This window comes from Dipteris shenzhenensis, chromosome 7 (genome assembly GCF_047967505.1).
Source record: "Dipteris shenzhenensis isolate YYH24624 ecotype China chromosome 7, Dip_SZ_1.0, whole genome shotgun sequence".
NCBI lineage: Eukaryota > Viridiplantae > Streptophyta > Polypodiopsida > Gleicheniales > Dipteridaceae > Dipteris > Dipteris shenzhenensis.
In genome coordinates, this window is record NC_141602.1 from 2,122,384 (window position 1) to 2,145,790 (window position 23,407).

The window sequence follows — 23,407 nt, forward strand, 5'->3', positions numbered from 1 at the left end:
GAGGATTTACAAGGCTGATGTATGTGTGCAGGAACCGATGTCAAAAATAGTCAACAATGTGACTTTACAAGGGTTTCATGGGTGTGCAAATGCTGCAAATGTGAGCAACTATCTTGAATCCAATAGAGCCTCACTGCCAAGTGATACCAGTGAGGCCTGCTGCCTGAAGGCTGAGAGCCTAAGAGGCTCGAGGCTAGAGGAGAGGCTGAGAGGACTCAGGCGGGGCTGAGAGGGGGCAACAGGAGGGCAGGGCTGACAGAAGGCTCAAAGAAGACGATGCAACAACAAACTGCCAAAATGGCACTGTTTTGACGATTTTATCCCAAACCACGGCAACAACAGAAAGCAGATTTAGAACCGCCTTCCGTAACGCATTCCAGTGCTGAAATGGCATTTCCTGGAGTTCTGGACCAAGTGAACGTCCCGGACATTCCAGGTTACCTGGACTTCTTGAAACACACGTTTCCCCGTTCCGAATGGGGGAAACGTCGTTCCCTAGTAAGTATGCTCTTAATGCGCCAGCGGGTGATCTCAGTAAGAAGGCCCGAATCAGGGAGGAGCCCATGCCATAACAGCAGATCACATGAACTGGTAGGACAACCCATTTACCCAGCTAGAAAGCTGAGTAATTAGCCCACCACGTCCCTGCACAGCCTGGCCAACCACAGTCCTGAAGAAGAAAAGAATATCTGAACCAAATCGTGTTCTCCTTGCAACCCCACAAAGTGCACACTACGACCCCAATACTGATGAGAAAGGGCCATCAAGAAGTAATCAAGCTCAATTACAACCTTCTAAGAAACCATTTTGCAATCCATGTTTTGCCGCGCAGATGAGGACCAGCCTGCACACTAGCAGGGATACTTCTTCAATCTCCCCTAGAGTCCGCTATTATCATCTCTTAGAAGCAAAGCTTGCCTGCCATGGTATTTGATCCAGAAGAAAGGAAGCATGGACCAGACACCCTGTCCTCTATGGTAAGGGAGAACTAATACAATAGTTTCTTATAGGTTCATAGCTTTATGTAAAATTTGTGCGCAGCACAAGTAAAATATAACAAATGGCAGGTTTGGGATGGTCCCTTTCCCAAATGAATGAGTTCAGCAAAGCCAATCCAAAACCAAAGAGCCACAGAGCTCATAAGCTATCACTCAACTGTTAGATGAGGTCATGGAGAATGCGTAGAGTTCTTCACCTTCTGGTTTGGGTAGTCCATGACTCTGTGCTCATGACACTGTATCCATGGGCAACAAGGCAATGATACCTCCCTCAAATCTCATATTGTCTGGGGCAATGCATCAAGAGATGCTCCTTGGTCTCCAGCTTATGTGTCGCATAGATTGCAGAGCCTTAGATCTATGTGTGGCTGCAATCTCACGTACCGAATTTGTAAGAAGTCTTAAGCTGACCCATGGTGATCCATATGCATGAGGTGGATCTGTAAGTATCCCGGTGTCTGGATAAATCCATTGTCATCCAGACAAAGGAAGTGCTCTTTATAGAAGGCCATCTAGTCGCATGTGGTTGTGGGGGATATCCAGGTACTATGGAAGGCCGTCTAGTTGCATGTGGTTGTGGGGAAGATATACAGGTACTATGGAAGTATACTTGCCAGAGGTCATCCCGAATAATCTTATGAATCTCAAGCGCAAGAAAGAGACATCTATTGAGTACTCGTATGGTGGTAAGTGGTCAACAAACACACCTGCGATTAAAACCAACTAGATATTCGTGCATACCTTCACTGCTCATCTCCCTCAATTGCAAGTTGCAAGTTGCATAGATGACGCAAAGGGCCTCCATGGTAGTCTTTGCTAAATGGCATCCGTCCAGCCAAATTGTCTCGCCTTGTCTAGGTATGTAAAGATATGAAAAGACGCATCTATGTGTAAGGGTCTCAACGCAAACTCTGCTAGCATGGTGTCATGCGGTGTACGTCCCCTCGGATCATGCGAGATAGCACCATGACTTGTAGTCCCTCAAAGCCAATCCACCTTAAGGTCTACTGCCCAGAAAGCCCTTGCATGCAGGGCTGCTAGCACAAGCTGGAAGGGTGCTTGGAAACACTCTCTATCTCTAGTGTCAACAGAAGCATGCCCTTTTGGTCATCATGCCTGTGTTGCTGGTTTAATGGTAGACTCGTCACTCGGGGTTTCTGAAAACGCACCCTATATTTGACTGTCTCAACCGACTCCTCTAGACTGAAGCAACGGCCCGCGGGGAGGGGGCGCAAGATGAAATGAAATGAAACGAAACGAAACGAACATCTTATTTATGTCCTTTGCAGACAAGATGGATGAGCCACATCTAAACATGTCACCAGTCTCCGTGGACAATGAAGCTGCTCTGTAGAAGAAGAAGCCGGATGTGAAGTTGATCGGCATAGCTGTGAAGATACAATCCGGAAGGTTGTGACAAACACGGGTGTCGCCAAACCAAGGTAACTGGCAGCACTGTATAAGATACATGATCTATGAAATCATTGGAACAGTCACAATATTTGTTTTGTAACTCCCAAGTGTTAAATGGCTCCGTTGTGCTTCCAAATCTCAATAATGTTGTTCTGCTTGGGAGAGAATGCAAAACAATACAACAGATTAATAGGCTGCAAGTTGTGGATGTGTCAAATTTCATTCTAATGTGCTCATAGTTGCTGCAGTAGCACTGTATACTCTATGAGTGCTCTTGTACATAGCTTGCAGATCATCTTATTAGTTAGTATTCCTCCATCAACTAGTTCATTTTCTAGATCTTGAGAACCTTCTCTTATAGAGTGTCATGATTGCCCAAATAAAGTCCCAATTCTACCCTAAGCCTTGTAGTTGCTAAGTAGCCGAGCTCGTGACATTGTATCAAAAGCCTTGTGAAAATTCACGAAGCAATTGTAAACTCTCTGCTTCCATGCCATGGCCTCTAAAATAACACATCTCGAGGTGACGGTGTGGTCCATCATTGCATGGTCAACTCGGAAACTTGCTTGCAAATAGCTCTAAACCCCTCGCACTCTGGAAATTAATTAACCCTATTAGCTTCTACTGAGGCATAAATCTTAGACATGACGTGCCCAATCATAATGGTCCTGTAGTTCTATGGGCTCATGGGATCCCCTACCTTATGGATCTAGACAATGGAGTTAAGGATCTAGGTGTAACAAAAACTGGTGTAGACCACTTTGTTACATAGCTTTACTAAGATTGGATTGAGGTACTCAGTCCATATGCAATGTACTCAATGCATAGCCCCTCATGATCTTGGCTTGATCTTTGTGTAACTTTGGGGCTGCATGTTTGATATCACCGGTCGTCAAAATTGAACAAGAGGTAGGGTGGGCAGTTGTGAGAGGCCTAGGGTCTGCTGATGAGGGATGCCATAAAGTGTGCATGCATATGAGAACCAAATGGTTGGGTTAGTAAGAGGGTACGAGGATGTTCGCTTTAGAAACTTTTGCCCAAAATCCTAGAAGTTACTGCTAAAAAGTATCTCTAGTAATTCCTCCTCGGTTTGACAAATGAAATCCATTGAAAGACGGTAATCTTTTCGTTTGGTCTTTGCCCCAATCGAAAGATGATGCTTAGTCTTGAATCTGAGTTCACGACGCAATGCCTTACACTCAAAATTATATTAGCTATTCTAGGGGGCTGATCCAATGGGTGGTGGGTGGGTGGATTCAGTGGTATAGGGAAAAGACCGAAGAGCGGTACCATGAAGGGAGTGAGTGATCAAAGTGGCTCTATCTTCTAGGAAGGGGTGTGTCATCCATATCAGCAAGCAAAGTTGAGAGACTAGTGGCATAGGTGGAAGCTAGCTTGTGGTCAAAGTGGATCTCTTGATAGGTAAAGTGTGTGAGATGATGCCCTCGGTATAGGATGTGAGCAAATAGGAATGGTTTGTTCTTGGGCGTGGCGGAGTGATGGAGAATTTTGTCATGTGAGAAGCAAGGGCAAGGCCAAGGCCAAGGCCAAGGGATCCCATGAGGTAGTAAACTACTACGGAACCTCCTCCTTGCAAGAATTAAGTCAGCACGCCTGAAGAAGGTCATCTATCTATACCATTGTAGATAATCAAGTCATATATCATGCCAGAAAGAGTCCATCTATGGAGACTCGGGATATGCACGCCTCATCTAGATCAATATCAGATAATAGAATAGAATCATGCTGAAATTCAATAATCGATATTTCTCGCTCTGTAGTTCTAGCGTGGAAGCCCCAAGAAGGAGAACTTCCCTCAAACTTGAAAAGTGCTTGATATTTGGATACATGGCTGCGTACAGTGATGTCTCTATTAGATATTTCCCTGTGTTGTTCCTTGTGTGTTTGGCTTTGTGTGTGCTCAAAGGGTCAAGTGACCTTTGGAGGTGAGATAGGATTAGATTGAATTGTGTGTAACGTCATCAGTGATGTCAGTGTGTGGAGAGAGAGGCTTGCTCAGCCTAGACAAGAGGCACAACATGTACTTGCTTGATATCAATCAATCTGTTTGCCTTTGCACTGACTTGCAATCTTGCACTCTATGTTTCATGGGATTAGACACTGCATGTTTATAGGTAAGACCTTCCCATACATTTTCATTTATGTTTTGTGTCATAGCCTTGGTCACCTATGACCAGGTATGTTATCTACTTCCATGTGTGGTTCCTTATATGTTTGGCCTTGTGTGTGCTTGAAGGGTCGAGTGACCTTTGGACGTCATATAGGATAAGATTGGATTGTGTGATATCATCATCTTAGTGTGTGCAGAGATAAGGCTTGCCTAGCATAGAAAAGGAGGCACATGTATGCTTGATATCAATCAATCTACATCGTCATTTGCCTTTGCCTTGACTTGCAATCTTGCACTCCATCTTTCTCTTGTGCATGGTGGTTCTCTGCTAGCTATGGAGATCTTCTATCCTCCTTAGTCAGTTCTGCCTTTCCATCTCCTGACCCTAACAGTCTCACCTTCCTCTCGAAGCTGCCTTGTGAAATCTGAGGTCTCTTGGGGAAGTAGCAAACTCTGATGAAAAGGTCCCCAAGAGGTGCGTCCCTGATCCAAGCCCATAGTGTGGGTCACGTCTCTCCACTAAGATCATCCCACTGAGAGAAGATTGGTATCAAACTGCGACTCTTCCAAATCCCCATCCTCCGTCTCTCTCTCTCTCATCTTGTCCCAATCCGCAATCTTTGTACACAAGGTCACCCAACTCATGCCTAGACTCATGAGACATACTACATTCATGCCCCTAGACAATAGGAGATATTCACAAGAGAACAATTGGTCGGGAGACAGTAGGACCAAAACCCTAACTTTCAAGCACGCTAAGTCAATAGGAGACAGGACACAAGCCCCACGAGCAACTCAACCCATTTAGTGGCATCTCGACACCAAGCGGCATCATGTCGACCACAAATACACCCTCGAGAGAGAAGTTGAGCATGCCAACAACAAATCTCGGATATGTTCCAAAGATATCAAGACTCTTGATGGGACCCTAATCACACCCATGTGGAGCTCAGACTACTCATTTCTCAACAATACTAGACATTTCTCAAAAATACTGGACAGGACATGAGGGACAAGCAATATCTCAATCTGTGGAACATGAGTATGTTGTGTTGTGTTATGCCTCATCCAGGTGAAGAGAACAAAGTGCCATAACACATCAGAACTTAGTAGTCGAGATGTTGTCATACCCTTTGGAGTGACAAAGTGAACATTTATGTAAAACATGAAATACATCTAAAGGTCTGCCTGCTAGCGAGCACAATAAGGACAGACACCATTGGCCAGATGCCGTATAGAAAAAGTTACCACAACAGACTTTGTCGTATCCTTTGGGGGTGACAAATTGAACATTTACATAAAACATAAAATACATCTAAGGTCTGCCTGCTAGTGAAGCACAATAAGGACAGACACCATTGGCCTGATTGCCATGTAGAAGAAACTACCACACAGCAATAGTCATCAAATAAAGCACTATACATTGGAGTTTTTTCCCTCAGTTCATATCTTTGCTCCTAGGTTCAGTTTATAAGTTTATCAGTAGTTTTTTTTTTTCGATAGGTGTGATAGACACCTCTATTCCTCCATGGGTGTATCCTTATGATGGCTTTCGGTTTCTTGGTATCGTAGGCCTTTTCTGCCTTCCGCAACCTTAATAAATCAGGGTTCGGATGTTGATGCAAAGGATGAAGAGCAATTGAGACTGCCCTTAAAAGCCTGCACTGGGTTACGGGGATAGAGCATACCAGCTTTCAGCCCAGTAAGTTACTGCATTTAGCATCCATTGCGTTAAACCCTTAAAGATATGACCCAAAAACACACAAAGGTATCAAACATTACTGTGAATAACAAGGTATACAATACCGCATCCTGCAATCATTCACGGTTTTGAAAAGTTTGGTTTAAACTCAACTAGACTACTGTAATGTTGCTCTACATCAGGCCTCTAAGGTATCCATTGGAAGATGGCAGAAGGTTCGACTGTACACAGAAAAGTAGATGAATGAGAGGTTTACCGGGGAGCAACAGAGGATCAAGCAGAGGGAAAGGGATAGGGCTTGGTTGGACAGTTAGGATATTCCATTGCCTCGTATCGAGACGTTAATGAGGCAATCACCAACTTACAATCTACCCAAATATTAAGGAAGCTCCCCTGCTGAAGAAGCTGCAAGAGATCCTACACTCTGATGCATTCAGCAATTGCACAGGTACAAGGGAAAGTAATAACAAAATAGAGATGGACACTAAGTCACCTTCTGAGTACCAGCTCAAGCTTAACGACAGATCTATTGTTCACAGGTACTGGTGCAGGAAACTCTGTTTTGTCTAATATCTACTTAACCTTTCATGGAACTTTTTCCAATTGATGGGTACCTACGAACCTGGGTAAATCTGCAGGAGTTCTTGCTGTGGAATTCGCCATTCCTGGTCATCCACAAAGAAGGTGCAGAAACTCACACAGCAGGGGGCTGTGTTTCACGGATGAGTGCGTACGTGAACCCATTCACTCATACAGCTGCCTGATAGGCTGAGCTATGTAAGGGTGCCAACTTTCAAGAGTTTTCCAGATCCTTCCGTTGTACTCAAAAACAGGTTACGGTTAGCTAAGGCGCTGGGGAGATTATCTTCTTGCTACTAGAGCAGGAGTCCAACTCAGTAGCTCCGACAATCTGCGTATTTTGGGATGTCTCAAAACCCATCCACAGTCTCATTTGCTACCTTCCCCAATGCCCGCTACACTTACCAAGGGGATTGGGATTTCACAAGGGCTTGTGACTTGTCCTCTTAAACCACAAGTAAGATGGCAAGAGACAAGAAAAATCAATCGGGTATGAGTTTACAAGTGGCCCATAAGCAGCATCAGCTAAAGGGAATTCCTCTGGACCTTAACAATAAGATTTTGAGCTCTGACACTAAATGTAAGACTGATCCAAGGTTTGATCAACTTGATGATCGCTGTAGGGCCAACTTGTTCTGTCTCAGACAACCTCAGATGATTTTTCGAATTCAGTCTAGTGACGAGGATGTGTGCTGTTTGCAAGCTTTGAAACAACAACATACAATGAAAAGAACAGATACCAAAATGTCCCATAATTAAAGATTCTGCTGCCCCAACTCTAAACCCACCCACGTTCAAATTTGGAAAGCACACGTCCCTATCAGTCTCTTTTTTTGAATATGATGTATGGTGTACCTGATTTTAAAGGAATATTTGAAAGCTCTCTGGAACACATAGGTGAACTCTCCATCGACCGATCTGCAGCTGGAGTAACAGGGATGCTACAAGAGGCAATGTCACCAGTCACAGGCATCGCCATCTCACCAGAGGTTCTCCTTCCAGAACGTCCCTTTTGAGGCCTTTGTGGATCAGCTTTAGATTTACGTCTATTCTTCCCTTGCAAACTTCTTGCTGTCAGATCTGCATCACGTTTCGGCACACTGACATTTGTTTGGCTCTGTTGTCTGGCTGCCAAAAGCTTAATTTTGCTTCTATTGCCAGCTTTCAACTCTATGCTGGACATAGCTTCTAGTGGGGACCCTTCGTAGCAGCCTTTGCCAATATTCCTGGCAGTAGACTTGGCCTTGTCACCTTGCAAAGACCTGCTTTCCAGTTCACTTTGTCCGTCCATGCCATCCTCATACAAAGGCCCTGAACGGGTTTTGATTCGATTCAGCCCAAGAGAGCGAGTTAAGGTTGAAGTTTCAAGATCGGAACTTTCAGGTGCCACAATTTGAGTCCTGTGCATCATTTCAAAATCCTTAATTTCGCAACAAGAAGAAAGCTGGGATGATTCCTCTACATTCAGGTTCTGCTTACTCTCTCTCCTGTCTTTAGACCTCAGTCTGGTATCCTCCCGAATTCTATCTGTTTCCACACTTGCCCTTTCATTTCCCTCTTCACTTGCATCAGAAATGTTACCTTTGAGCCTCCTTGCACCCTTTTCTAATGCACTTGACGCCTCTTTGAACAAGCTCGACTCTTTCGTATTTACTTCTCTCCCCGCTTCAATTGACCCTTTCAACCGAGCGTTCCCGTCAAAGTTTCCAACCTCGCATTTAACTCTGCTGATATCTTCGTGTGCCTTGCTTTCTCCCGATTCCTCTGACTTTTGAGTGTTGGAATCAGACCACTGTTTGCCAGTTTTGCACTCCTTTTGCTGACCCTTCAACTTACTGGTAAATTTACCAAAAGGACCCATTTGTGCGCGGAAAGCCACACTGAGGTAATGTCTCAGATTATGGAAAGGTTAAGTGGCATCCTCGGTTCCATTTAAATTTTTCAACACTGCACAAAGAAATATTGAGGTAGTACAAGCAAATTACGACGCACTTCATGTTCCTGCCCGCATCTCTCCTATACCCTCTTAGCAGCTCCACTAAGCGCTGCTTTTCGCTCTGCCATCCCTTGAGTGTCTGAGATGCAATCCTTCAGCTGGAAAATTCGTCTAGCAAATCTCTGATAAATCACGGCTTCAGGGATGGGCCCACTCTACTTCCAAGATCTGACCTTCAAGATAGAAGCCGTCACGCCATCAGTCAACAAAATACCCACCGCTCACACAAATCTGTCCCGCCCATCCTTCTTCATCTTGATGCTTAACAGATCGATGACGATTCGTTTCCCATTTACATACTTCTGCGGGTGTTTCGCTGCCCAAGGTTAGTTACAGCGGATCTGTCTCGGCAGCTGAAGCAAACGATCGAAATAGAGGAACCTCTGTTGGCAAGTCCGCAATCTTTCATAAAGCTTCGCGGTTGCGCTCAAGATGCGTTTCTTCGTTCCTTGAACTACTTCACCACGAGAACCGAAGTTTACGTGAGGTTGCTCTCAAAGCATCCTCCGGCATCCTCCCACCATGAATGCAAAAAATTTGAGGCAGTTGCCCGACATTTCTGCAGCATCGCTCGAACTACACACAAAGCATTTCAACTTACCGACTCTGACTATGTTGATGACCTATCCCGACGACATTCCGATGATCGTCCCTTGCCTGATTCTTCCATCTCCTTCAGCAATGCTTCACTCAATGCTACGCCACCCCCGCTCCCAACTCTATCCTCCGAGCCCAGAGTCCAATCCTTCCCTTATCCAGATGTTCCAGACAGTTTGATTTCTCCCGTCTGGAATTTCCAACCACCTTTCCGACCCCAGATTCCAGTTTGTCCCTCCCAGAGTCCGTTCATCCATTCCACCAAGTCTATTTTCAAGTTCCTCACACCACCCGACCCCTGTTCTACGAACCCTCAACGCCCAGCTGATGTCAGACATCAAATAAGGCCTCCTCTTGTACCGACCTAACCTCGCATCAAACGATTTGGAAAACCGCACAGAATGACTCCCCAAGTGCAGGAGTAACACGCTGACCCACCAACCTGGTGTCCTGGAAAGGGCCGAGGGGACTCACCAGAGACTAGCTGAAGCTCTTGCAGCTTCTCCTGGGTTTTGGCTATGGAGGCAGCTCGAGTCTCCCGAACTTCCACAAACACAAGCCTTTAGCTGCTGGCCCTTGTGGAGTCTCCTTCATTGATCTGCTTGAAAAGCTCAATTTGTCAAGCCAAACCTCCTCCTCCTACACACGGCCCAGCCCCCCATGCATTCTTCCTCCACCAACCCCCACTCCATCCTCCTACCACTTGGACGCGCTTCGCATTCCCAGCCGTGGCTCTCCTTCAAGTGTGACTTATCAATCCTCGCCCCCTAAACGTCTTCCCCTTGCATTTCGCGTCATCATGAGCTTAGTTTTGTTGATCTCGCGCGCGCGCGCGCGCACTCTCTCCCTTTCAAGAACTCACAACTGTGACACATGGTGTGTCATGAGTCTCGTTTCACACCTTGTGTCATCCTGTGCTCACAAAAAATATCCCAACGTGTGTGTACCAACACACATGTATGCATGAGCTTCCTTTTGATTGTTCATACTTGTGTGTTTGTGTGGGGGGAGAGCGCATGTGCACGTGCACATGTGCTCTATGCATGAGACTCTAAGGCTTCTTTACATACAAGTATCATACTCTAGGGCCTAGTTAGATACATCTACTATACCCATGTGAAGTGTCTCCTAGCCTCGCCGCTCCCCTAGCCTCTCCGTTCCCCTAGCCTCGCCGCTCACCTAGCCTCCCCCCTCCCCTAGCCGCTCCACTCAGCCTCCTCCCCTCCCGCTCCGCCCCTGCAGCTCCCCCCACCTCTTGCAGCACCGCCTCCACCCCTCCTATCTCGCCTTTCGTCTGCTGCAGCTCCCCCCGCTCCACTCCAGCCACCTGCTACTGATCCCCCTGCCTCCTCTACTACACCCCCTCCTCCCCTTCTACTCTGCCTCCTCCACTCCAGCCACCCCGCCACCCTTCAACTCCCCGCCATCCTTCATCCACCCCCTCGCGACCCCTCAGCTACTCCCACTGCTCCCTCTACCCCTCAGCCACCCCCACCTGCTCTCGAGTCGCCCCCTCCCCCTTCCCTACTAGCCCCCCCACCACCCCTCAGCCTCTCTTCAACCCTCACTGGGGGTACCTCCCATCATAGGGAGGGAGCTCCCGCTCCCACTCCTGCACTGAACACGGGTTAATCAAACGAAATGAAAAAAGGTGGCAAGGATACAGATAAAGCAACAAAGAAAAAACAGACATAGCTGAAACTCGAAGATGTGAACACACGATACAACCGTAGTGGACTTAGAATGGACAGCAAAGCAAAGGCAGGGCCTGCTTCCGCCTCAACTTCAGCCACAGCCTCAGCTGCAGCTTCAGTCTCAGCTTCGGTCTCCCCTACATCCTCATACTCAGCTTTAGCACCAGCCTCAGATCAGTGTCACCTCTAGTTCCAGCTCCACCCCTCTCTCAACTCCACTTCCGCCCACAGCCTCTACTGTTACAACTACTGGCTCTGATATACCCCTACCCATGACATCGATTGTTCCATCCTCCCCTAGGACAGAGGGGTTGTCACTAACACCATCTCTTTCATCTCTTCCTTCTTCTCCCACTACAGTTCTCTCTCCAATTATGACACCTACTTTGGAGGGGTCATACACTGTTCCACACTACTCGACCTTTCTCTCTCCCTTGCCTCTCAGTCAGCCCACACTCCCTCACACTGCTAGGATCGCCTCATCATCCCCATATCGCACCCATCTTACCCAGTCATCACCTAGTCTCCAGTCTCTTACTCACACCCATCTTACCCAGTCATCACCTAGTCTCCAGTCTCCACATTCCTATCAGTTTCCGTCAGAGCACGAACGAGCTGACCCATCAGAGGCTTGGGAGTATTTGTTGATGAAGTGAACGTCCAGAGCATCCGAGAGCGTGAGAGGGAACTATCACGCTTCGCACAGGAGCAGACACGTTTCACTCAGGAACAGGCACGACTCATACAGGAGCAGTCTTAGGCTATCCGAGTCCAAGCTGATCTTATTCAGGGGCTCAAACAGGAGATCTCACAGCTCCAACAAGAGGTCAGTGTTGTACGTACAGTCCCAAGGAGCACCCCAATGGTGGAGGCACAGATTGCGAGCATGCAATCTGCCGTCGAGGAGACGTCCAGATGGGTCAACGTAGCCAAACAAGAACCTACAAGGGTAACCGTTTCGGCTACCCTCTTGGAGCAGCAGCAGAGAGCCAGCAAGGCTCTCAACATCAGAGTACGTGGGATTCCTCGCACTGAGGCTACCCCTATGGCAAATGCATAGGCCTTCATGACCACTACCCTAGGGGCAACTGAGCACAGGACTGAGAGAGCATGGTGAGTTGGGAGGGACCCCAACCGAGAGCAATCCCTTATCATCCGGTTCCATGACGCCCAAGCATGGCTTTTGGCTTTACGTCATAGGTCAGCCTTATGAGACCAGCCAGCAATCTCCATGGACAAGGACCTCACTCCACTATAGGTTGAGAAGAGGCATTTCCGGTTGTAGCAACGGGGGGATCAGGCCCGCAAAGAGGGGAAATGGGCAGCAATACGGGATGGACGACTCCTTACAGGCCCCTGTCGGGCACCCACCTCTCCTCCTGCATAGGGGGGCAGGGTCTATGAGACCCAGACATCCGAGACCCTATCTTGTACCATCTGGAACTGTAATGGTACCTTATGGTCACAACCAGGGAACTTCTCGGAATCCTATACAGGTCACGACATAGTCTTTTACACAGAGACACATCAGAGTCTAGAGCACCCACTACCAGTAGTCAGCGGGTATATATGGGAGTCTACCTACAGAGATGAGACGAGGGATACAAGAGGGGTTCAAAGATCAGGAGTCGCAGTCCTTTATAGGTCCACACTTTTGGGGACCATCTTAGTGGAGCACAGAGATCCACACTTTAGGTTTCTTTGGATTCGGATCCAACACATGGATAGCCAAGATTTGTTTGTTGTAGTTTGCTACTTCCCCCCTAAGACCTCGCGCTTTGCCATAGATATTTCAAGGGAGGATGAGACATCCCCATTTGCTGCTCTGTATCAGTCCATCGTTGACTTCTCTAGCCGCGAGGAAGTCCTCTTAGTTGGGGACTTCAAGGTGAGAACAGGCGCTCGTCAGGCACCACTCCTCAACTTCAGGGATGATTCCACTCTAGTGCCCGACATTGACCTTGAGGAGGCAGGTATGCTACGAGTTTCGGCTGACAGACGAGGACCGCTCACATCCTATGGGCAGGCCCTATTAGACCTCGGCAGGATGCATGATCTCATTATTTATAATGGTCTTGACAGATGGCCCGCATCAGGTGGCTTCACTTACTTTCCACATGGGGGAGGCTTCAGTGTTGTGGACTACATCATGGGATCCCATTACCTTCACATCTCGCATCACTAGCTTTACCATAGCACCTCTCCCTTCAGGGGCCGATTATACCTATCTTTTCTTTAGCATTTCTACTCCCCGCCGCACAGTACTTTCTACCCCGTTGAGCTCTTACTCCACTTACCATGATATACATTTTGACGCGATCACTCACCTACTTACTCTAGCCGTCTGTACATACTTCTCGCATACATTGACTTTATACCCTTACTAGAAGACCGTGCTGCCCTAGTCACTCGCTCACTACACGAGGTCGCTCTTCACGCCTTTCCCCACACCACCCACCCACTACCTCCTGGGACCATACCCTATAATAGCTGGTACGATGATGAGTGTAAGGCTTTACATCGTCAGCTCAGATTCGAAACAAAAAACAGCCTTTCGAAAAAACCAAAGACACTATGCGAGTATCGCCGTCTGGTACGCAAGATGAAACTTGACTTCGTGCGTCGGAACGAGGAGGAGCTACTGAACATTTTGTTCAATAATAACTCTAAGGACTTTTGGTAGAGATTTCTAGAGTAACAGTCCCCCCCATCACTCTCACTAACACTCAGGTGTGGTCTAATTATGCATGCACGCTCTATGATATCCCAAATCAGTCAGCCCCTAACCTATCACATATGCCATGCCCCACATCCTACACCCTCTTCACTAGGGGGGGTAAAGGATGCCGTAATGAAACTTCATAATGGCCGAGCGAAGGATCATGAGGGACTATGCATTGAGTTCATTGCATATGGGATTAACCTCCTAGCCCCAATCTTAGCCAAGCTATTTAATGAAGTCGTTTGCTTAGGGTTTTCACGCACCTAGACCATCAACACTATCCCACCCATCCACAAGGCATGGGATCTCGTGAACCCGGAGAACTACAGGACCATCATGATTGGACATGTCATGTCCAAGATTTATGCATTAGTACTTGATCCTGAGGTCAGTAGATTTGCAGAGTGTCGAGGACTCAGAGCAGCGAGATAGGCCGATTTCAAGCGGGATCATGGGACCATGGACCACATTCTCGCGCTCAGATGTATCATCGAGGAGGCGAGGGCACGAAAGCAGAGGGTTTACTATTGCTTTGTGGACTTCTACAAGACATTCGACACCGTTTCAAGAGCCCGTCTCATACGATGCCTATCGGATTTGGGTTATAGCTAGGAGATCATTTGGGCTGTCATGGCACTTTATGAGCGAGTTGTTTCAGGTAGAGTCTGGACATGATTTGGATGGATATGCGAGATCATGAGCACTATCGGGGTCAAACAAGGATGCCCATTATCACCTACCTTGTTTGGCCTCTACATTGACGAGCTCAAGACAATGATGCAGGCACAAGGTGGGGTATGCTGCTCTCTCGTGGGCACGCTGATTCGGATATTACTTTATGTAGATGACGTGGCTCTCTTGTCTTCCTCAGTAGAGGGGCTCCAGCTCGGCTCCAAAGACACCTTGACACACTACAGTCCTTTTGTGAGTCTCATGATTTGATGGTCAACTTGTGTAAAACCAAGGTTATGATCTTCAATACATCTCGAGTCGTCATACGCGATGAGCATTTCACATTTGATGAGTCCCCTGTTGAGGTAGTTTCATCATACACGTATTAGCAAAAAGGGCATATTGGAATGGAGGCCTACTCATTGCCTATAAGAGAGTATCGAAGGTTGGTGGTTGGCAATTTCACAAAGCTAACCCACTACATCACCTGTATATTGCCATGGAGTTGTAAAATCAAGCGTATATGGTTTACCACACATTTTTGTGTCCCACAAACTTATGGACTCAATATTACCACTTCTTGTACACAATATTTACCATGATTATAGTGGAAGGAATGAGGAGAGCTAGTGCACCAATTTCTATGTAGATGATATGGCTATGAAGGGCTATGCACATGCGCCCAAAGAAGCACGGTTGGTAGCACACCAATTAATGGCACGCGGAGGAAGACGAGGGCAAATCAATGCCATTGGGTGCTTTAAAATGTACCTTTGGAGGTGCCAAAAATTGCACTAGTGCATAGTTCAAGTTTGATTGGTAACAACCAGTAAAATGAGGATAGATGACTACCACTTGGAGGTCTCATGAGGTGAAGAGTGGGGTAGACATATACTGCATTATAGAGGCAGCAATTGGTGATGAAAATCAAGATAAATTATTGTGCATGAATGCCACATTGCCCATTATAGGGCATCAAGAGTCTTTGGCCAATGCGTAGTTGGATAGAGCACGAATGTCCACTGATGTGCTCATGTGCCTAGCCCCTGATATGACAAGGAGGGGCATTTTACAATTGTACATCCTTTACCTATCTATATGACATCATGTTGTAAATGTTGAGTATATCAAAGAATAGATGGTTTACCATGCATATATATGTTCCGCCAACTTATGTGCTCAATTTTGCCACTTCTTGTACACAATATTTACCATGTTATGGTGGAAGGAACGAAGAGAGATAGTGCACCAATTTTTAATGCCACAGAGAGACAGTGCACCAATTTCTATGCCATAACATGCAACAATTATGTCCAAGCTTTAGTCATGTGGATAGGTGGCCTCACACTGGGTTGAGATTCAATCCATATGTTCTATATAAACATCATCAACATATAGAGTGCTAAAAAAACAACTAGTGGGTGATGTCCTATCTTTGAGATTTTGAGTGTGGCTAGGCATAGGCCTATGTGCACGAGCCATATGCACATATGCAATGTATTGGATGAATCAAGCACCTTATATGTTGATTACAAAGTCCTACAATTGAGTTTTAGAGGCAAACTATCATGTGGAGCCTAAAACTTATTTCACGTATGTGATAAACCTTGAAAAAAAGTTAAAATCATGTGATGTGCCTAGTTTGACACTTGCATATAGCTATTATCACCCATATACCTAGGTTTCCTAAAATAATTGATTTGCTCCCATTCTTAAGCATATGCTGGTTTAATATTCATGAATTGAACTTGAATTAAAAATTTCAAGATTTTGACATATTATATCATTGCTTTCTTGCAAATGTAATTTTTTTGGTCTAAGGTCGTTATTGTAAAAGTGGTTGCTCTGACGGACTTCATTACATTTATTGTTGTTACTAAGGCTGATATCATAATGATTGCCATACTCACCTTATATTCTCATATATATAAGTGTTTGGTATTTGAATATATTGTATCAATTACTGATTTTATGGCTATTTTGTTCTCGCTCCAAGCCACCTTCCTCCCACACACACACAAGTACATGTGGAGTTGGGCCAAAATCTATCTCTAAATTTTATGGCTATGTTTTCTCACTTCAAGACACCTTATATTGGATCCCCTCCCACACACAAAAGTACATGTGGGATTTTGCATCAATCTATCTCTACTCATAATTTTGAAAGCACGGCCCTACATGGTGCTCCTCTCCTCATCAAGTACTGAACTAATTATGTTGCCTAAGGTAGGATCCAATAGATGCTTCAATATAGTCCGCAAGCTCTCATATGACTGAGGCATGCTTTCACAAGCACTACAATCACATCCTTCTCTTCCACCTTCACATCAATGAAGTCCAATTGGGTGATGACAATGTGTAGCTTGCTGGTGAAATCACTAAGTTTCTTCTCTTCAGATTATCCTAGACCAAACAACTTAACCATGAGAGCAATCCAAGAATGCTTCGCTCTTGCTCCTTATTACAACCTCTCCAAATCATCCCATGATAGACCCTGCAACCAAGTGAATGAGATTGGGGTGTAATTTCATGCAGTGACTGTCGTTGCCTACTCTTTGGCATCCTCTTCATTGGTGATTTAGGAAATGATGGTTTTTGCCTACTCTTCTCCATCCTCTTCATTGGTGTCCATGATGTCAATCTACTTAGTGTAATGACGACTCTTCTCCATCCTGTTCATTGGTGTCTATGATGTTGATTTGTGTCTACCAAGTATGAAAGACTTCTCTATCGAATGGCTTGATGTTACTCAAGAGGAACTCCTTTGTTGACATGCTTGATGCAAGCACCAATGTCATTGCTTTTGATAGCAATTGTATAAGAAATAGAATTAGATAGAATGCAATACCATACTTCTTCAACAAGTAGAATATATATAAGGATTTTAAACAAAAAACTTTGACATACTCTTGCACCTCATTTGGCAACCTCTAAAATAGCTCCAATGCTAACGGGTATCTTATACTATTTGCCACAACTCCCTCTACAACTTCTCAGATATCCTATTATTCACACATTTCTTTATAGATTCCTTGTTGTTTTTTATGGGAGTTCTTTGAAAATCTCCTGCTCCATTGCTAATTTCTAACATGGAACTACTTAATTGGCCCATTTGCACTTAGCTTCTCCTTTTTATCCTATCCACACTACTATGCTGATGTCATCATCCACTTCTCTTGCTTGCTTTGCTTGTTAGCTTTACTTTTATGGTCTAACTTTGCTACTAGTTTGCATTTCATAGCTTTGTTGCTACTAAGTTGGCTTGTGTCTTGATGCTATAGTGCCTTAGCTTTTGGCCTCTACTAATTGCTTCTATAGCATTGGGTTGCTACTCATTGCATTATTGTTGTTGGCTTGCTTCATATCTATGCTACCAAATTTTGTTTTTGGCTACTGTGTTGATGCTTGCTTTGGCTATTGCTTATGCTTATGCTTCAATGCTTTGCTTCGATTCTATTATGTTTTAACTTGCTACAATTAATGTGATAGCATACTCACAAGTGATAGCTAACAAAAATGGTGGCTCAAAGAAATCAAAAAGTTGTAACACTAGATTGTGATTGACAAATGGATGGTTGTTGAAGGAAGATAATGAAAGAATACTCAAGGATAGAGTCTACTATGGCTCTAATACCATGTAGATAAAGTAGTATAAATGTAGATTATGGGAAGCTAGGTGGTGAAAGTGATGCTTCAATGTGAGAGGAGAGAAAGAGAGGGAGTGAGAGAGAAAGCCTTTTCCAACTATCTTCTACTCTTCCTTGCTATTCATTCATTTCTTTATAGCTTCCTTGTTCTTGTTTATGGGAGTTCTTCAAAAATCTCCTGCCTTCTTTGCATAACTAAATTCCATTGCTAATTCCTAACATGGAACGTCTACTCAATTGGCCCGCTTGCACTTAGCTTCTCCTTTTTCTCCTATCCACACTATTGTGTTGATGTCACCAACCAGTTCTCTTGCTTGCTTTGCCATTAGCTTTACTTTTAAGCTCTAGCTTTGCTGCTAGTTTACATTTCACAGCTATATTTCTACTAAGTTGGCTTGTGTCTTAATGCCACATGCCTTAATTTTTGGCGTCTAGTAATTGCTTCCACTGGGTTGCTACTCATTGCATTATTGTTGTGCTAGCTTGCTTCATGCCTTTGCTACCAAATTATGTGTTTGGCTATTGAGTTGATGCTTGCTTTGGCTATTGCTTCTGCTTATGCTTCAATGCTTTGCTTCGATTCTATTATACTATAACTTGCTATTGCTTTAATGCCACCAGCCACTTCTCTTGCTTGCTTTGGTGTTAGCTTTACTTTTAAGCTCTCACTTTGCTACTATTATGCATTTCATTAGCTCTATTTGCTACTAAGTTATCTTGTGTCTCGATGTTGCACTGCCTTAGCTTTTGGCCTCTACTAATTGCTTCTATTGCACCGGGTTGCTACTCATTGCATTATTGTTACTGGCTTGCTTCATGTCTACGCTACCAAATTCTATTTTTGGCTACTGCATTGATGCTTGCTTTGGCTATTTCTTCTGCTTCTACTTTGATTTTGGATTGAAGTGTCAAATATTCTCTTAGCAAGAGTCGAGATCTGACCATGCTAAAAACCATAAGAAGGAGATAAGTATTGGATATAAGCAAACTTGAAACCTACCAACAAGCTATCACACTAAAATTAGTAGCAAGTGAAAACATGCAAAGCATGTGTGTGTGTTCAAGTCCTAGAAAATCACTCGTGGAAACTAGGTGTTGGAGTTTCAAGAAAGCTAAGGAAGATATCTCATTCTAAGAGAGTTTAAAAAACCTATGACTAGAATGTGATTAGATTCTAATAATGTTAAGTATTACTATCAGAATGCTCTAAGTATGTAATATTGTAAATTGGGAGTTTTTTTCCTTTAAAAATAATAATTTAACAAGACCAAAAAGGTTAGGACAAGCTTCAACTCAAAATTTACTCTAAAGCTTGGACTTGATACTTGCCACCATCCAACACAAACAATAATGAGTAGTCCATGATGGGAAAGGAGAAGATTTAGACACATGGTCAAATCCTAACCCCTTTTTCGAAAGTGGGACTTGGGAGATTCCCAAATTTTATAATATTGTGTTCTATAGATGCTTTATTAAAGATTTTGCCAAGATTGCAGCTCCATAGTATGAGTTGACAAAGAAAGATGCCAAATTTAAATGGACTACCGAGTTGTCTATGGTTTTCCATGATTTAAAAATCTAAGCATTGGCTACACCCATTTAAGGCAGTTGTGAGATGGGATGTTATTTTCCATGTGCATGTGGATGCACACAATAGGTTATCTCTACTTTGTGTGGCAGGCAGCTTGTTGCTCAAGCAACACCTTGGAGTGAAGCATAGCTTGTTGCTTGGAACAATAAAATCTCTTGATATGAGTAAGAGGTTGTGTTGCACCCCAACATATTGCTCAAGCAAAAAGGTAATGAAAGAGCTAGACCCAAACTATTCCATAAGCAACAGGATTGGTGCAACTCAATTCCTTGCTCAAATTCAATCATTTTTTAAATTGTTGCAAAAATATGTACATGTATTCATACGCACCCAAACATACATACATGTGCATGTGCGTGCGTGTGTGTGTGTGTGTGTCTGTGTGTGTGTGTCTGTGCGTGTGCGTGTGCGTGTGCGTGTGTGTGTGTTTACATGTATTTCTCTTTTCTAATTTCTTATATTCGCTCTTAAAGAGGGTTAGATGTGGTGTTGTATGGGAGCAATGAAGTGGCACCCTTTGGACAAATACTTACTCTTGATCTGATGAGTAGGCACCATTTGCAACATTGTGGTGAGAGAAGATGTGTGGTGACAATCACCAACGTGATTTTTACACATATTAATTATCATTTGGGTAGACTTGACCTATCAAGTAAAAATGAAAGTCCAAAATATGATGGCTTTAAATAAGATCTAGAAGCATAGGATAGCAGTTTCTATGCCTCTTTCTAAGCAAATGGTGTATCTTTACACCACCTAATATTGTTTGAAATAAATGGTCTATCTTTAAAATTATATGTTGAATCCAACTAAATCTTCAATTACTTTATGTAATTCATGATCATAACTCTATACAATATGTTATTATATTTTCACTATCAAAATTTGAAGAAAGGTGTGGAGATGACTTGCCTAGTGTTGCAATTGAATCAAATTTTGAAGCTTATTAGATCATCATTGAGTGGAGGTCGCCACTAAAGCTTTGCTAAATTTTTAGTTTTATAAGGCCATATTTGTGTGGATTTGACGTATGTATTATTGCAAATTTACCAAATTTTAGAGTTTACTGGTGGTAATATTAAGTGGAGGTGGCCACTCGGAAAAATTCAATTGGAGGTGACCATCCTTGAAGAAATCCAAACAAAGGGGCTTCCTTAGTGAATTTGTACAAAATCCTAATAAATATCATCTTCATGCTATGAGAATAGTTTTCAGATATCTCACAAACAACTCATTGGAATCTTGATCTATTTGACAATCACCAAGTTTGACATTTCTTACTCAATTGGTTTTCTTAGCAGATTTATGCAAAATCCCAATAAGAGTGACCTTCCTATTATGACTTTCAAATATCTCATGAGATGAATCCTTAACAATAAAAACGTATAATTGGCATCTTGATCTATTTGACAATCAATAGGCCTGAAATTTTTGACTTAGTTGGCTTTCTTAGCCAATTTATCAAAATCCCAATATGAAGTACCTTCATGCTATGATAATAGTTATTATCTACCTTATAAGGATATGGGATTATGGCCTAAAATATGATGGATTATCATATATTAGCTGCTACAGATATACCAATAGGTTATGTGGACAACATCAAATGCCATAATTTGAGTTTTTCTTCAATCTAGGTTCAAATATCTTTGTTAAGGCAAAAGTGCCTCAACTGGAAGGAATCCGTGCGATAGAGAGAGAGAGAGAGAGAGAGAGAGAGAGAGAGAGAGAGAGAGAGAGAGAGAGAGAGAGAGAGAGAGAGAGAGAGAGAGAGAGAGAGAGAGAGAGAGAGAGAGAGAGAGAGAGAGAGAGAGAGAGAGAGAGAGAGAGAGAGAGAGAGAGAGAAGGGGGGGGTATATTTGCATATCAACTAAATAGGAGAGGAGTGAAGCTACTACTCAATCTGCAAAATCGGGTGTATCATCCATCTATCCATACTCAAAAGAAAAAAAGCATACATTGAAATAGGTGGTCTCCAATGTTCACCTCAACGTCCCTCAAACATCCACTTGCCCCTTCATTGATGCCAATGTTCCCTCCTATGTGTCTAACTCCACCAACCTCCAACTCTATGCCCAACCATGGTTGGGGAATAGTGCAATTAGACTCATCCGGTCAAAATGGTTAGACCTACAACACTTTGGCACTCTCAAGGGAATCAGAAACCATTGAATCCACACAAGCCAAATGAATAAATAAAACTAGAGATGGATCAATTTTGGGTCCCAAGTGCATGGGGTGGACCAGCGATGTGTGAGGATTGGTGAGCTATGTTGATGAAGTGCAGGAGATCACTGGGCTCTACATGGCAAACACTAGGGACAATGAAGGATGGACTTTCTAAATATCTTCATTCGACAACATATGTTAGGTTTCTTTTTGTTTAATAAAATCTCTGAAAGCATGTAAATCCCCAAGTTGCCAGTCGATTCTCTACAAGCTCTTTCTCTTGCTATGAGAAGTGAACTTGATTTCTTCCTCTTGTGTGCTCTGAGAATTCTATTGTTTGACTTGCTGTGTCGGAAACTAGTGACTTGAAGGTTCATGCACAACCCTCTCTTTCGTTTGAGGGGGGGTGTTGGGAGATGCAAACTCTAGTTTGGGATGCGTGCATAGTTGAGTTAAGGGGAATTGGTAGATCAACTCCACGTGGAGCTGCATTGCGAGATGCATGGAGGAATCTAAGCATAGTTGGCTAATGGACTTGCTATGAACTCGGCTCCCTCTAATGGCGCTTCTGTGATTCTCCATGATGGCAAGATCATGATGAACTTGACGACGACTGCCCTCAATCTTCCTCTATATGACATGGCTCGGTACCTTAGCAGATGTATGGTTGTAGCTAAGCGTGTGTGTTGTAATGGATCTCCAACAAGCTCAGAAGGGCTGAGGAGATAGTGATGGAATGAAATGTTGATCATACTTCTTTTACTTCGTATTTCATTCTACGTAATAACGAATTCATTTTGCTTGTAGTTTGCTTACATTCATTAGTTAATAGGCTATCAACAGGACTGGCGTGTGGTAAAACAACATACGAGCAACTGTCGTGTGGCAAGTAGAGGGGTAGGAGTCAAGACATATGTGAAGACCGTATTAGATAATTCGGGAAAAACCCAATTCCCAGAATGGCAGTTTTGGAAGAAATTGTAGCTCCCCTCAATGAAAAAACAGGAGAAATATGTGAAAATAGACTAGATAGCCATTCATGAATTGTGAAATATCAACTACATTCTCAAATAATAAATAGAATATCAGTGTCTAAACTACATTATCGTCAACAAAATAATAAACTTTGAAACCCATTTGAGTTAGATTCATCTCGTGAGCCATAGTGATGTTCAAAAACACCTTCATAATTCTGGAATTTCCATTGATATTGAGACTCACTTTTGTTGTGAGCATTCTCATTTGAAAATCTCCAAAACACCGTTTACAAAATGTAGAGTGTAATTAATAACCATGAGTATTGCAATGAAAATGCACAGGCTCTTTAACTTAGTAAGATATGTAGTTGATGGAAAATCAAGATATGTAGTTGAGGAGAATGAATGCAAGATATGTAGTTGATGGAAAATCAATGGGCAATGACAAGCATTTGATGTAATTTAGGTGGCAATGACAATCATTTATTGTGCACTTTCAAATTTTGGACTGACTATCAT

At 43.7% G+C, this 23,407-nt stretch overlaps 1 protein-coding gene across 1 annotated transcript in view; it reads right to left on the reverse strand.

Moving 5' to 3' along the window:
- The window catches only part of LOC147899807 (putative serine/threonine protein kinase IREH1), a 167,512-nt gene extending 157,169 nt beyond the window's left edge, over positions 1-10,343 (reverse strand). The window contains exon 1 of the mRNA XM_087377056.1: positions 7,679-10,343. Within this exon, the coding sequence (XP_087233182.1) occupies positions 7,679-8,684 (1,006 nt within the window). The 5' untranslated portion in view covers positions 8,685-10,343. The remainder of the gene's footprint in view (positions 1-7,678) is intronic.
- Between the last annotated feature and the right edge of the window lie 13,064 nt (positions 10,344-23,407).